The sequence below is a fragment of the Cebus imitator genome, unplaced genomic scaffold (assembly GCF_001604975.1).
Source record: "Cebus imitator isolate Cc_AM_T3 unplaced genomic scaffold, Cebus_imitator-1.0 Scaffold164, whole genome shotgun sequence".
Taxonomy (NCBI): Eukaryota; Metazoa; Chordata; class Mammalia; order Primates; family Cebidae; genus Cebus; species Cebus imitator.
The window spans coordinates 350469-367733 of NW_016107479.1; the positions used below are offsets into that span (position 1 = coordinate 350469).

At 35.2% G+C, this 17265-nt stretch overlaps 1 protein-coding gene across 47 annotated transcripts in view; it reads right to left on the reverse strand.

The window, feature by feature from the left end:
* The window catches only part of PTPRD (protein tyrosine phosphatase receptor type D), a 2344803-nt gene that overhangs the window by 81612 nt on the left and 2245926 nt on the right, over positions 1-17265 (reverse strand). For all 47 annotated transcript variants that reach the window (XM_037744085.1, XM_037744087.1, XM_017544042.2 and 44 more), the window contains one exon: positions 1287-1410. In XM_037744085.1, coding sequence (XP_037600013.1) covers positions 1287-1410 — 124 coding nt within the window. The remainder of the gene's footprint in view (positions 1-1286; positions 1411-17265) is intronic.

The window sequence follows — 17265 nt, forward strand, 5'->3', positions numbered from 1 at the left end:
AGATAAACATGTTTCAACTGTAAAGTCCCTAACAGAATTGGGTCTGAAGCTAGTATAATTTGTTTCATAACACATCTTCAAGAATGTCAACAGTGAAGCTTCAAGTATGAAGAGGCCATAAAACTCTTCTGGGCACCAATGAGGGTGAACTTGGTATGTGACACGGGTGACCCAGGTTGGCTGCTGAAACACAGGGGAAGATTTAAGTGGCCTCCTCAACTATTTTCTAAGGACTTTTCAATCCAATGTGCTACTATAGCCAGAAAAACTAATAAAATATTGTGTGTTGAACGTGAACTTCTAGTTGCTTTCATATGCCATGCGAATGGGATTTATCACTGGAAACAGGTGAATGGAAACTACCCGCTTTGTGAATTTTTAATGAAGCTGGATAGATATGAGGAGTAACCCTCATCTTTTAGGAAAAGCTGTTCCCTCTGGAACATACTCCTTATTGCAATTCTAAGAGACAGATTACCAACCAGTCCACAAATTAGACAAATTAGACATTTCCAATCTACTTAATTTATATTAATTACCACATTACCAACTCTGAACTTTTACACAGTCCCCAGTGGATATCCAGATTTATTTACAAACAAACAACCATTTAGTTTATGGGCCTCTTCTGACAATCACCTGTCCATTCATAACAACCAACAACCATCAGTAAAACGGGCAACCTCAATTTGCTTCCCATATTAAACATCAACTACATTATCAAATCTTTAATCTAGGGTAAAGGCAAGAAGGTAATGAGAGATCCACATTTCTGTCACATGGTGTCACGGCTATTATGTGTGTATGTATAATATATTTGTGTGAGAAAGAAAAAGTAGGAAAAAACTATCTTTGAATTTTAATTACTTTTTTTTTTTTTTTTTTTTTTTGAGATGGAGTGTCACTCGGTCACCAGGCTGGGGCTGGAGTACAGTGACGTGATCTCGGTTCACTGCAAACTCCACTTCCTGGGTTTGAGCAATTCTCCTGCCTCAGCCTCCTGAATAGCTGGGATTACAGGCAACCACCACCATGTCTGGCTAATTTTTGTGTTTTTAGTAGAGACAGGGTTTCACTATGTTGGCCAGGCTAGTCTCGATCTCCTGACCTCAGGAGATCCACTGGCCTCGGCCTCCCAAAGAGCAGGAATTACAGGCGTGAGCCACCAGGCATGGCCATTCTAATTCTTTTCATAGATGGTTAATAACTTCACTAAAACAGTATTCTCAGTGCACACACTCAAATCCATAAAAAGAAAGGTATCAGTAATGTCTGCATTTCCTTACCTTCTATAGCTGATAGGAGAACCCGGGAATGATCATATGCGATCACATTCGCATATCTATTCTTTGGTTTGTTTACTTCCAAGTTTGAATGCTCCCATGTGAACTGCTGGCCAGGGTCAATTGACTTTAAAAGAAAAACAACACAGACAAACAAAATCAATACTGAAAAACACCAGATTATAGGCATTTATCACAAGTAATAAACATGATTTAAAAGGAAAATTCTGAAGCCATACTTCATCAAGATGATCCTAACTGTGAAGCTGAACACTAATATAACCAGCGTAACAAAAAATGATTAATCGTAGCAGAAACAGTGATAGTCACCAACATTGATTCAAATGAAAAAGGAAATCAATACAGATGTTCCGTTACCATTGCAAAGGCAGGTTCTTATTTTTTACTTTTCCACTTCCCTCTCTCCTGCTGTAGTTTACAAGTTATCTTGGTTCAATAGTCCTTCCGGTTCTGTGAACCTTATTTTATATTGATCATTCTTCCCTGTTCTTTCCTGTCTGGAGCTAAGCTGAGTCTTTAAGTTGACTGGTCTTTCACTGGCTTCAATGGACACAGGCTTTACTGTTCATTCTTTACCTACATGCTCACAACTTAATGGCTACTTAAGGTTTTGTCTGTTTCTCCGTAACAACCAATATTACAAGGCAAACTGTACGATTCAAACAGTTAATACACACAGTAAAGAAGGGAGGTCAGTTAAATTTAATACTCATCTGAGATTAATAACATGTAATTCAGTACAAATTGTTTTTCTATTTATGATTATATCTTTTCTATTTATCATTATGTGTTATGATGTTTATAATTTGCTTTTTATAAATATTAGTTCTTTTTCTGATTTTATGTCTTTCTTTGATGGTGAAGTTCAACCAAACTTATTCAACAATCTAAAATAAATATCTCACAGATATAAAGTATGTAATTTTTAAAAATATTTAAGTAGAACCGTTATTTCAAGACTAAATTCAGGTTTGATCACATAACTCTAGAGGACTCAAATTTCCTGAAACGTTATGGAAATCAAAATACTTTTTCTTTCATCATAGGATACTGATACCTTTTAAGATTTATAATTTCATTGATATATGGAAACACAAGTTCATTAATTATACAGACATAATTTCAAATAATCAAAATCAGGATTTCAAGAATGATGATAAAACAGGTTTATACCCAGGTAAATTTTTTTTTTAAAGTAAAGATACTGTATTATGTTAAAAGAATGTTTAGTAGTTATTTTTGATGTTGGATATTTTCAGTGCCCTTATGTATGTATGAAGAAGTTGAGAGTAAAACATATCCATCAGCTATCGAAATATTAAAGATATGCACACTTTCTGTCAAAAGGCAGAGAATTCAGCGTAACAGTAAAACTCACACGTGTAAAGAGTCAAGTCTGTTAGTAGTGTTGAATAGCCTCCAAACATTGTAAAATTCTCAGCAGTATAGATTTCAGCCTCTAAATTTAATAAAGATTATTAAACGGTTTTCCTTTCTTAGCCTGTTAACCTACATACAAAATAGTCACTGAACAGTATTCAGAAAAATATTAATAATTATCCATACCTTAGAGTCTGAAAAATAATATAATTAAAGGGCTTTCTAGTTAGCTCTTCCAGGGAAATTTTTCATCTCCCTTGCAGAATTTAATTCTCGCCAAGCATCCTATGAGCCAAAGGTACTGAAGCGTTCAGATGCCCTGATGGAAGACTTCAAGTCAACCTTGAACCATGTCCACACAGAGCAGTTCCAGTCAGTGGCAAAGGCCTGCCTTAAAAACCTCTCAAATTTGCAATCTCATTGCTACTTCCTACATCCAGAACATTGGTATCTGCTGTCTGATTGAAATCCCTTCTCTACTCTCTTATTCCAATCCACTCTTCATAGTGCTGCCAAAGTTGTCTTTCTAAAATATAGCTCTGGACAGGTTAGCTCCCTGTTTAATAACTTCCACTGTCCCTGTGACCTACAGCCTAAATTCTAAATTCCTACCTATGCAGCTTTCTTCATCTTTGCATCTATACTATACGTGGCTCAGTAAATGGTTCAACAGGTGTTATTTAAGCAAATGAATAGGATTGATGAATAAATATTTTTGAGAAAAGTTTATAAAGAGAAATCACAGAGTAATTCCTCTGTATAACATGGGAGTTAGAGAACAAATTATGGAAACTTTATTGTATAGAATCCAAAATTATAATACTTAACATCTATTATCATATGGCTTAGTGATTAAGTATGTGACCATGAAATCATAACTACCACTGGTATTCCATTTTGTACTGATGAACATTATTGGATACATACAACACATCATTTAAACATCCCAAGAAGCTACTAAGCTCACTGATATATGTACAGTGCTTTTGGTAGAAGATATTACTCCCTCTTATATCCTTGTTTTACTTACACCAAGATCACCCACAGATGTGTAAGATGGCATGCATTTACTTATAATAATGAAATCGCATCTATTAACTGAAATACACTGTTAATTCATGTCCATTTCCACTCCTGCCACGTTTTCAGCCTTCTGTAGGACTTATTTCACACCTACATTGAAGACTTTAAAAAGTAATAGAAACATGAGTTGTGTGCCCCATATGTTAGATAATATGCTTTGGTTTAAAGTGTGGCCCATGAGATGAAGACCAACAAATAACAGGACCATTACAATAATAAGTGCTAGGTCATTATGCTTTATATGAAGAATTATGCTTGATTTTCACAATTGTTATGAGGTAGGTATTGTTTTTTCCATTTGGCAGGTGAGAAAATTGAAGTAAAGAAAGATTAGTTATTCTTACAGAGGGCCTTCTTCATGACAGGCTCGGTGCTACTTGGTATTTAAGTAATTTGGCTAAGCTCACATGGCTAGACTCATACAGTTACCCTTAAACCCAGGTCTGTGTGATTCCAAAGCTCAGCTGATAATTAACAGCCGGTAATGACTAAGCCATGATGCTACTTAACTATCCAGAATGCCACTGCAAAAGGAAAAAGCCCAACTTATGAAACACACCTACACATCACTATCCTTTATCTCACCAGTCCAAATGGTATTTCTTCCCAACTTATCATCTTGTGTCATTCTGGGGCAATTACATAAGAAATCAAGTTTTAAAAATGAGGCTGGCTTCACAGGGATGATAAAACAGATGGGATGCAGCTTACATTTATACTCGTTTTACATGGATCAAACAAACATTGATTAAATAATGCTGACTTGTCTTTGTGCAACACAGCACTCATCCATCTGTATCTGTCTGTCTGACTGAACATTTAACAAAACACAACACAGGTCATTATTTTTGGAGCTTGTCAGAATGCTGAGAGCAGTAAACTCAGTAAAGAAGAACAACTGAAAGTAGGTGACGTATACTAAGATTTTTTATATTTCAAAAAATATATAAAACTGGTTGAGGAAAATCAAATTTCAATTATCCATGTTAATAAGACGAAGATATCACAGATAATAAGACCGCAATTGCTGGTGACGGACACAGTTGCTTTGCCTCTCTGCTCTCCAGCTTCTCTTACTGCTGTCCTCTTAAGAGTGAAACGGCCAAAATGAAGAAAGAATAACGTAGGCCTTGAGGAATATAAAAGTTGACTTTCACTTCACCCTGTATTTTTGATCGGTTCACCCTGACAATGAATGCATCTTTATTTTACTGTAAAATTAAGCTGAGGTTACCCCAATATTAATTATTCAAAACAATTTGAAATAAGTACCTTTGTTCCTAATGGACTCAGTTCCTTCCTTTGGGTCTGCTGCGTTAGTGTCTGGTTTTCCTGAGCTTGACTCATAGTTACGTCTATTCAGATCTGTCTACCCAGATAATATTCTGCGGGATCCCCTTGCCTTCCCAGCACTCAAGATGAAGTTTTACCTTCCCGAGCTGAAATCCTAGCCAAACTTTCTTCGTTCTCCATTGTGGAGAATTTTACAAATTAGAAATAAAGCAAGCTAGATTTATTCAACTAAAAGTTGATTAAAACGCTTTTATATATGATATGAAATTCATAAATTATCACAGGATTCACAAAGAAAAATGCTACTTCATCATATTAACTTTTGTGTCTCCAACTAATCAAAAAGCACCTTCAGAAACAGAGACTCAATGAACCCTATATAGCATCTAAAATTTTATCAACAAGCCAAACCAATCTGCACTACTTCCCTGCTTGCACATGGGGCACTAGGCTCCTTCTCCCCACCGCAGCTTTTCGCTAGATCTTTCTAGTGCTAGCAATAGATCTTCAATTCAAAGGCTTTGCTTACGCAGAAAAAGTGACCCAAGAGAAGAAAACAAATCCTGCCGTGAGTGATTTAAAGAAGAATGGGAAAGTCTCAAGCAGATACTTGCTAATATAAAGTACTTTCATGTATTTCGTCTTTAACTTGACGGTCCGAAAGTTCTAATCCTTTTTTTAAAATCAATTAGTACTTGGTCTCAAACTTGGTATTTGGAAAAATAAGCTATATATAGCAGATGGATTAGAGGTGTGCATTGTATTCTTGATAAAAATTCAGAATTAAAATATAAATACTTATATCCAATAGTTATAGTAACTAATACCTAGATAACATTTACTACTTTTCTCTGTGCTTTGTACATACTAACACATTTATCTTCTCAAAGACCCTAGCAGTAGTTGCCATTATGATTATGGTTCTGTAGATAAGGAAACTGAGGTATAGAGAAGTCAAGTAACTTTCTCAGAGTCAAACGGCTAGCAGGAAGAGAAGCCAGACTCGGAGTCCACACATTCTGGCCCTGGAGGCTGAGGGCTCAGCCACCATAAGATTCTTCCTCTCTAGTAAGTGTGTAACCTTCAAAGAATCTTCAAGGAATCGTGAATCTTCTCCTTGAAGATTCCTTGAAAGTTACACACTTACCTTTCAACTATTATCTTGAAACACAATGCACTGGGAACAAAAATCTGTGTAGTATTGCTGAACTCTATTTGTAATTCTAAACCCCAAACAAGAGGGTGATCATAAACTTGCACATCAGATTACAGTCATCAAATAAAATTATATCCTGATATGGGAGTAACCTTTCTCAGTAACGCTGAAGTCATTTTCTTAAAGCAAAGTCCTTTAATCATTCTGCAAAATTCAACCTTTTTACCCAGAAGAAAAATAGAATTCAATATGGAAAACACCACACAACACTAGTTGCTGTGTTTTACTTTCCCTCATCCCACCAACAGAAAAACCTCAAAATATTCCCTTTATAAACTCATCAAAGAGAAACCACAAAAAAAAGATTCATTCTGTTTTTGTGTTTTTAAAACTAACAAAAATTTAATTATATAGAAGGAATAGACCAGTGACTTCACTAGTCAAACCATGGGTCAGACAAACCATTCTTTTTACAGGGAATTCAACTTTCAGTAACCTTACTTTCCAGAGAAACACTATCTTTTCACATAGCTCCCCATCGGCAGGCTCATTTGGTTCTTAATGTGGTTGGCTCTGAGATATTCTCAAATCCTTTCTAAAGTTTAGTAGAGCAATCTACCATTGACTGTGTATTTCGGCAATTAAGCCTTTTAAAATTTTCATTCATTCATAGTCTTTCCCTTCTCTGTTTGAAAATGGTAAATTAATATATGCCCATTTGGAAAAGATCATGTTTGCATAGATGGGAAGGGCTATATTTTGCACAATTAGTAAAAGCCTGCAATTGGCATAATGAATACTTTCTTCAAAGAGAAGAGCGTGAGTTCAGTTGAATCCTATGATGTTTTAGAAACTGAAATGTGAGGAAGGGGTGGAAAGTCGAGTGGTGAACAAAATCTGGAAGTCAGAGAACAGAGTGCTTGCTTTCTGGCTGCTCCTGATGAGCTCTGGCGGTAAGGTAACTTGGGTCTGTTTGGTCTGTGTTCCCTTTCCCTAATAATGTCATCCAGTGTCAGCTGTGTGTCCTCATTTTCTCTTATCTCTTTTTTTATCCAATTAGTTATCAAATCTTACCGAGTTTCTCTCTCTAAGAGCACCTCTGATCTAGGCCACCATTAGAGTGTGAAGGATTGAAATAGAAACTTTTCAACACTCAAAATTAACAAATGGATGGATGTGGGAGTGCCCCACCATTAGTAGCAGAAAATGTGTAGAAAATGTATTAACATACCACACTCACTGAAGACATCAAGAAGTGTTTCAGTTACCTATTTTTGTACACAGTTAAAATTCTGGCTTCAGATAAGTGATAAAATGCATCAACTTCAGCTGTTGTCTAATGGTTTCATTTGAAATTGTGACTAACATACAATATAACAAATATTTATAGAAAATTACTTAAAGCAATAATATATATTATTAGAATTGATGTGTAGGGAAGCAAAAAGGATAAAACATGCTCATAGTAAATCATTCATTCATGGGAAGTGGGTAAACATTTTAGGCAAACTTTGATAAACAATTTATATTCTAAATTATATCACAGTACTAAAGATGAGTTAGTTTATTTCACTGAGGATGCCATTCACTTCCAGAAGTATATTAGAATTATCCTAATCTAATGTGGATTAAAAATGATGACAAACAATAACAAGAAAAACAAAAATACTGAATTCATTTTTAACTCAGTAGGGCAACATGATGTACTCTCTAGAATTCAGATAAGCTGTTTTATTATTTTAGGATGTGACTGTAGAAAAGATTACTTTCGGGAGACTGTTCCACATAAGAGTTCAATAAAGAACATACTACTTTAAGACTGAACATTTAAATAACTGTATTTTTTACATATACTTTTTTTTGTGTCTATGTGGCAGGATCTTGACCCTGTCACCCAGGCTGGAATGCAGTGGAATGATCTCAGCTCACTGCAACCTCCGCCTCCCAGGTTCAAGCAAATCTCCTACCTCAGCCTCTCAAGTAGATGGATTAACAGGCATGCATCACCATGGGCTAATTTCTGAATTTTTAGTAGAGACAGGCTAGGCTGCTCTCAAACTCTTGACCTCAAATGATCCACTTGCCTTGGCCTCCCAAAGTGCTGGGATTACAGGCATGAGTCACCATATCCAGCTCTATACACTGCTTTTTAATATGCTAAACATTTTCCTGATTATTACTAAATGCAGAAGAAAGACGTTTCTAGTTTCCAAAGACAATGTGATAAGAGCAGTGATATATCTCAATCCTGTTTTCATTTTTAGCTATTTATCTCCTATATCAAATAAAGTGAATAATAAGAAAAGATGGACAGATTTACAGGTTATGTTCTTTTTTATTTCCTCACATCTTTGAATTCTATATAGTTGAATTTCTTAAGAAAAGAGCGTATCCTTGGAAATCACTTTACAATTAATTCACAGATTAGAATTTCTAACATTATTTGAAAAAGCAAAAAGTATTAAAGAATTTCCAGGCAGTCTGGGGCAAGAAACTGTTATTAGAAATTTATTAAACTTCCTTGTTAAACAGACAATGTGGTGTGAAATGGTAAAACTTAATTACAACGATTTATAAAAAGAAGTCACTTGATCTGCAAATCACTTATAGACTATGATATGTAATAATTATAGAGGATCCTGATGAGGTGGCATGTGCCTGTAATCTCACCTATTCTACTCAGGAGGCTGAGGCAGGAGGATCGCTTGAGCCCTGGAGTTTGAGTCCAGCCTGGGCCACATAGCAAGACCCCATCTCATTAAACAAAATATTAAAATAGGTTGTGCACACCTAGAAACATTAAAGAGTATGGCAACATTAAAGACTATATTATTGAGTTTAGGTAAGAAACAACATTATCTAGCAAATACAATCAATGTGCAGTATTAAACTAAATAACTCACAGCTGCATTGTTTATTTTCCATGTAAAACAAGCCACCAGCTTTTGGCACCAAATTAACCAGATGGATGCTCTTTGTAAATGCTGGCACATCTGTACAGATCCCAAAGTATTAAGTGTAAAGCACCTGATGCAAAGTTATCATTAAAAGAATGCTAGATGTTTTACCTTCTCTTCTCTCTATGCAGTGACTTGTATAAGAACATCCCTGATCAAAGACAGTCTTAGCCTCCAAGGAATATCTGCTTTCTCCTTGATGCTAGCTCTGTCTTTTCTGATATTAAAGCATAAAACTGAGCAACTGCCCAATTTATGCAAATAAATCTATTTCTGCTCTCCTACTTACCTTATAGCATACATCCATCTATATGATCTGGAACCTGATTTACTTTTCTGGCAGAGATAACAAAAAACAGCACAGCTGCATATGTTTCTCACTTTTTGCGTTTCATATGATAATAGAAACTTGACCATTTAGAAAATCCAGTTCATAAGGAGACTCAAAAGAAAACAAATTATGAATGAATAGCTTGGTTTCACGGTTGTTGTGTGACTGATATTACAATATCATTTAAGAGACACTATAAGGAAAATTAAGATAAATCATCATCTTGATTTTATAAAGTCAGATTAGTTTAAGTGGTAACAGTAATTCTTTTAATCAAATATGAAAATGTCTAAGCTAATTTTAAACATACTGTTTTTCTTCCTATCATTTTTACTTTGCATCCTAAACATAGATGTATTATGGGCCTTCATCCTTGCTTTGCTTGTCATTTAACACAAAGTTTCTTTATTAAGTCTTTGTTTCTTTTTCCATATTTAGTTTCAGATGGTGGTGAGGGGAAGATATGAATTTCTAAATTGAAACATTAATAAACTTTTCTTAATGTTCAGTCAATGCGTTTTAAATGTCATTTTCTCATTTAGAAAGCGATAAAAATTCTACATCCAAAATGAAATAAGAAAGAGTAATTTTTCTCCCATTCTGTGTCAAAACACAGAAAACCCAAATAATCACTTCAAAAACTCCTGTACCCCCTTTCATACCAAATGTATTTAGTACAACTCTCTGACTGAAACACATGACTATACACATGTGCCTTTTGGGCGCCGTATCTATTCGAACAACCCCATGCCATTAATATTATGAGTCCTTGCAGGTAAGGTAGCAATGTGCCATACTAAATACAGGCTTCCAATTAAAGAAGACACACAGAATGATCATTACTACTTATAACCATGGTGCTCAAGTGCCTTAGAAAGTATTTACAACCTAAAATGTCATGTATATTTATCTCTTACACGTGATAAACTAGAAAGGTTAGAACAAATGAACACAATCTTGAATTTTAAGACTTTAGTATCTTTCTAAACTAAAAGATTACTTACAAAGACAAGTTTTTTAACAAATGTATATTAGTTTTATATTGTAAAATTAGAGACTATTCTAAGTTAAATATTAGAAAAAAAATCAGTGCATTGATGATCTTATACATTAGACCTCCGGAAATAACGTAATCACTTGAGAACACTGCTATGGGGCTATGATTTAACTGATATGGTACCTTCTGTGTTTAGTATATGGTGAATTGTAAAATGTATCTGTGGAATGAATACCTAAGATGCATTACAGGCAGAATACACAGCAACTATTACTTTTACCTTAGAACCTCAGAAATAGTTAAAAAATTTTCCCCTCCAAAGGTGTGATAAAACAAATATACATTAAAACAGGCCAGAGATATAAAAAATAATTTTAAACAAACAGAATGGCTCCCAGCTCAAAAGCGGCTGCAACCTAATTCATAAAAGCCACCTCTGACTTTCGTTTACTTGAAATTAATTCTAAGCTATCACCTGTGACAGCCTTTTGTACTCTGTTTTCCAACTTTTACATATCTACTTACTATTTGGAAGTAACAGGTTTATACAATTAGCTGGCCATTTTAATACAACAGTTGTTTTTGTTTTTTGATTTGTTTGAACAGTTGTGCTTCCCAAAGATCTCAAAGCCACTTATGTTGGGAGTTGGAGGGAGAATGGAAGGACTGTGATCAGATGGAAGAATAAATACTCCAAAATAGGCTGAGTTTCAGTTAGGTAGTCCTTACATCCCAGTTCATACCTATTATCGCAGCATAGTTATTTATGGGACCCTTTCTCACTCTCAAAGTGTCCCAGTTTGGGCAAGGAATTATATGGCCACCCCAAGGCAGAGCTGGTCCTACCTAACTTCCTCATACTCACATCTATATCCAGGCAAGCTTGGTGACAGTGTCATAACCATCAGAGTCAGGTGTGTACGTGTAGGTGGGGGGAGAAAGGGATGGAGGGAGGTAGGGAGAGAGAGAGGGAGGGAAGGAGAGAGAGAGAGAGAGAGAGAGAAAAACAGAGACAGAGACAGAAATCAGTCTCTGCTAAAAGCTAAGTCCACTTACAGACTCTATCACATGAATAAGGTGGGTGGGAAAAAGTAAAGATAAATTTCTGCAATGCGATACCTATCTCCAATTATCTAACACTGTTGATACAGCAATGAGATATTGAATCCAGGAAAGAACGTAGCTGACTTTACCACGATTCACCCTCATTCAGCTTACCTATGGCACTGCACAGAAGAGAGAAAAAGGAAGAAAGCAGAGAATGTGTTTCTCAGCACACATTTACTGTGCTCTGTAATAAACCAACAATTTAGCCCATTCAGATAACTGCTTTTTCTTTATCCTAAGGCAGCATTGGAAATGGAAGGAAAGTACAGTATATGAGCTGGCTGGATATGTATTCAATTATGATCAAAGTAAATGAACAAATTTTATACACTGATAATACATGACATATAAACGACATTCTATAGATACGACTTTTAATCTTGTGTATCACATATAATTTATAATATTTAAGGCTGTGATTGAAATATTAAATGTAATTAGGTCATAATTTCTTTTTTCTTTTCAGTGCTTTGGAAATAAAACCATAGAGTTATTCTATTGCTTGAGTATTACACAATTCAACCATGATATGTCTTCAAATGTAATATATTCTAAACATTATAACATATATCAACATATCTTTTAAAAATCTGTGCATTAACATATCCAAAAAAAAAAGCTATGTCGGTCAGTAGGAAAGTAAGGCACAGACACGTAGACAATGGAGGGCCAGGGAGGATGACGACCCTGAAAATCTGGTCCTCTCAGAATAATGGTAGCATTTCATCATCACAGCTTAATTACATGGCCACTCAGATCACACAACTAATGAAAGTGACCTTTCCAGAAAACAGATCTCCTCCGAGTTTCAGAACTAAGGATCAAGTTGTAAAGTGACCATATCAAGGTACTCTCAAGGACTGGATGCCTGTCTTGGGATCACTTTGCCTTCTCTACCTGGCTCAAGTCACATCCCTATGCACTTTCTCCAAAAATTAAGCCAGTCTTTCATTCATCCATTACCTGGTTTTAGACTTCAGACATACTGTCAGATACTAAACTGTGCCAAAAAGCCTTGAAAGTGAAAAAAATCTTTCCCCTGGACACATGTATAGGACATGTATAGAATCATTTAAAATAACTTTGAAAAGCATGGAAATAGCCTTAATATAAGAGCAGATGGTATGAAAAAGTATGAAGCTATTAAAATGGTTATGTATCTAGTGGCATGGAAAGATAAAACAGTACTTTTGTTAAAATATATACATATATATACATACACACAGCATACATATATGAATACACACATACAAAAACCTGGAATGCTATATACCAATGCTATCAGCAGTTATATCTGAGCTGTGATAAATGACAATTATTTTGTTTCCTTATGTTTACTTTCTATGTTCTTTAATTTTTCCATTTGTGAGCACTGTACTACTTTCTAGGAAGAGAAAAAAAAGAGAGTTGCAGAACACTTTTCGTAACTGACACGTGACTTTGTCATGTCAGAGGCAGAAGGAGCGGACTGCAGGACTCAACACTCTGGAGAGTATTTTGTGAAATTCACAGAAAATTTTTTAGCTGGCTTCTGGGGTCCATGAAGGTAAGTTCAGTGTAGACTTATGATCAAGAAGGAATACTGAAGAGCCAAAACACAAGACTAGACTGTCTTACTCTAAACTCAAGAATGGTAGTAAGAAGTAATCAGGTTAAATTACTTCTGATTTTGAGGATGATCATGACAATGAGGGGTGAATTATCACTACTTACAGAATCCCATGTAATTCTTAAAACAAATTTAGAGGTATCTTTGATATTGTTATCTCCATATTCCAGATAAAGAAATGGAAACGCAGAGGGGTTAAGATCCTTTCCATGAGTGACTCTTGGTGATCCATAAATCAGGAGAGCTGGGATGTAAACCGAGGGATTCCTGACTTTGAAGATAGAGCTCTTAACTACGACACTCTAATAGATATACAAATCATAAATTTATTATTATAGAGTTTACTTCCTTATTTAAAAAGTTTGGACAGTAAGGAAAACAAACACCAGATACCTCTGTCAATTTGGTTTAATGATGCATTCATCCCACGGTTTTCATTTCCAAAATTTTTTGACAATGAAAGCAAGTCACAGCTTTCTATAATCAATAGTTAGATTCTAACATGATTCCTATTAAATCCAAAAGAGTGGGATATTAAGTATAATCTTTACCCTTAATAATTGGAAACAAAAAGACACATCTCAAGTTCTCCCTTGTTTCTACACACCCAACAGTGCTGCCCCACAACGTTCACAGACCATAAATTTTGCAGGAAAAGAGAGAAAGCTGATGTGCATTCTTTCCTTGGAAACAGCCATAATGCAGCAAAGGGTAGAGCAGTATTGGCAGAAACTACTAAGAATGGTGAGAGACCAATAACTCATGAAAAACAAGTCTACACTAACAGTTTTAATGACTATTCTAATGGTTTAATGGATAGCACTTTAGTAGGATTTCTAGTAGAATCTGAAAGCTCCTGAAAGCTTGTCTTCAATAAATCTGTCATTAACAAAGAACTGCACTGCTTAACTACATAACCATAGTTTACTGAGTCTGAACACAGAAAAAGTATAGCTGTTGTCACCCTGTATTACCATCACCTTTTCAAGTATTCTATTAACTATTGTGACAGAGACATCTACATGATCAAAATGTAGGTTGCCAGTGAAAGAGGCATATTTATACTCAGGGGATGCAGAAGACATCAAAATACAGCAGAAAGCTCACAATTATAGCATGTGTGCAAAGATGAAGTTGTAACAGTAGCTGTAATCCAAACACACAGGTATACTAACACTAAAATTTAAAAACTAGCTTTAGCTCTCTTTGAAAGATTATTAAATGTTTTGTTTCCAGATGCCTAGTGCACATTTTATATTATGTTTCCTGTACTGACTTAATGTTCCTTAAAGTCAGGAAGTGCCATGTTGTGGTCCTCAGGGTACATAGCAACTCAATATAAATGGTGAATTGGCTATAACCAGTCCTATTAAATAATTCTGAATTCCAGCCCTTGGCTCTGTTTTCCTCTGTCCATGTTGGAGGTTCTCTTGCTTAGAGAGTACTTTCTTATCCCTCCTGTTTTTTGTTTTTTTTTCCCTAAATCCTACCTTCCTTTCAACAAAGTTCAGCTTAAATCCCACTCTCCCAATTCATTACAGCCTAGAGCTCTCTTACACACTTCCACGTGTGCCGCTGTCATATGTCACAGACTGGAGCTTCCACTTGGCAACTAGCTATGTTTAGCCTTGTAGCATTTCTTCTTGTAAAGTTGCTTGAATTCATTATCACAACTTATCTTTTCATTTGACAATTCTTTATTTCCCCAACTCTATAGTAAGTTCCTGAATGGAAATACTGTCTGGTATACATGTATGTACTTTTATAAAATGGCTAGCCCAGGGCACATAAAATGTATGTAAAATACATTGTTTTGTAATTTTAATCATTTCTTGTCTCGATTTCTCTGAAAGCCTTTTGAGGTTGGGAAACTTATTTATTTATTTTTTTAATTACATGCGGTCTTATCATATATACCAGGGTTACAAACCTGAGGATAACAGACTGATGCATTCTTGGGGTATGTTCTATCAACGCTAATAGCTGTAAATTCATAGGCTCCACAGCAATTATACTGATTATCAAGATTACTGAAAATAACCCATTGGTTAAGCTGTAGCCCATTCAAGTTGTACAAATGAACAAGGCCTAGAGTATATTGGAAGGATAAAAATACCTTCTCAGAACCAATAGTGGGCAAATGACTAAACATAACCATCCTAGGAGATTTATGTCTGTCTGTCTGCTGGTAACGTCCTATAAAAATGACTTCTCTGAAAATCAAAACTATTATCACTTGAGGCCAGGAGTTCAAGACTGGCCTCAGCAACACAGTGAGACACCACTTCTAAAAAAAAAAATTTTTAAATGAGCCACTAAAGGTAGGTGATGCACACCTGTAGTCCCAGCTACTTGGGACCCTGAGGCAGGAGGATAGTTTGAGCCCAGGGGTTCAAGGTCACAGTGAACTGAGACGAGATTATGTCACTGCACTCCATGACCCTGTCTCCAAAAAAAAAAAAAAAAAAAAAAAAAGAAAGAAAAAATATTATTAATCAAGCTATCCAATAAAAGTAAGCAGAATTTTATTCTGGAAAAGATCATATGTTTGAGGTCATTTAAAATACCTATTGTTTATTAAGAAAAAATATTAAGTGATAGATTGAGTCTTTGTAGAGTCTTTAGTTACTCCATTTAGAGGGTATGCATTGAAAACTGAACAATATAGCAAACAAAAACCATAAAGCCCAAACAATGTCATAAATAACAACATGCGCAAAGCTACAAACACAAATGGTATGCTCTAAAAGATAGTGACTCTTTTACCAATGTAAATATTAAAATATAAGCAGGTTACCTTAACCAATGATTTCTAATAAGGGAAGAACAGAAAAATATCTATGATTCTTTGGCATCCCATATTTCTTTCTCAGGAGGCATACATTTCATTCAACTAGGGGAATTTTGGATGAAATTATAAAACAAAATACTATGTCTGTTAGCTGCTCCCACAGCTTAGAGAAACCCTCAGAAGTTCTGCCAGGGAAGCATAATAGAGAGGAAATGCTATTCCCTAATCTTATGTTACATACATTCAAGTAACAGAATATGAGAAACAGAAACCCGAGTTTTCCCTACAAGGGGTCCAAAAATCTAAGGGTTTGAAGGATTTATTTTCTGTTCAAAAAATTAGCAAATATTTTGAAGCACAGTTTAGACAGTTGCTAAGACACTAACTTCCCTGACCTACTGAATTTCCAAATCTTGAATGTACTGTTAGAAAATGAAAAAATACCATCGCCCCTCACATGGTACATGTAACAAACGTAGACAAAAATGCAAGTCCTATTAACCCTAGAGGAAAACTTACAGCTGCATACCAAAATCCTGACAAATTCTAGTTATTGTAGCTTTGGTAAAGTTTAGGTGAAAAAACTAAAGCAACCCTCGGACTCAGAATTTCAGGGCAAAACGTATGCATCATTTATTTTTGTACTCCAGAGTCTGGCAAAGCACCTTACATGTTGTAAGAGTTCAGTAAATACCTGTTTTAGAAGATGAGCTGGCTATAAAACTGAAAAATTATATAGACTTTAAAAGAAGGAACATTCATGTTCTTGAAAATTATTTCTTAGGTAGCTAACATTTTTATATTTATTTATTTTTAAATTTTTTGTAGCTAAAATTTTTAGAATTGGTCTTCTTATTCTCAGGGCCATTTGGGAAAAATGAACAGCTTTGTTTCAAAGTGCATTAGCTTATTTCCTAGCAAAAATTATAATCTTTGCTCTGTGGTATCATGATTGGTTGCTGTGGGGATGATTATAGATCAAAAACAAAAAGATTATATCCTTTTTCAAGAGCAAATGAGTACGAAGAGCAGATGAAGTCTTAAAGCAACAAAGATGTTCTTTTCATGCAAATATTTTTACCATACAACTGTAGACAGATAAATATGGAAGCTGGTAGTCTTTATGAAACTTACTGGCAGATTTTCAGCTTTGGGGAAAGATGGCTCCCTTTGCCCTCAGAGCCGGCTTTGAGACACGAATAATAGAGATCATTTTCTTTATAGACACCAAGGGCCTAAGAAAATTGAGTTCTGTGA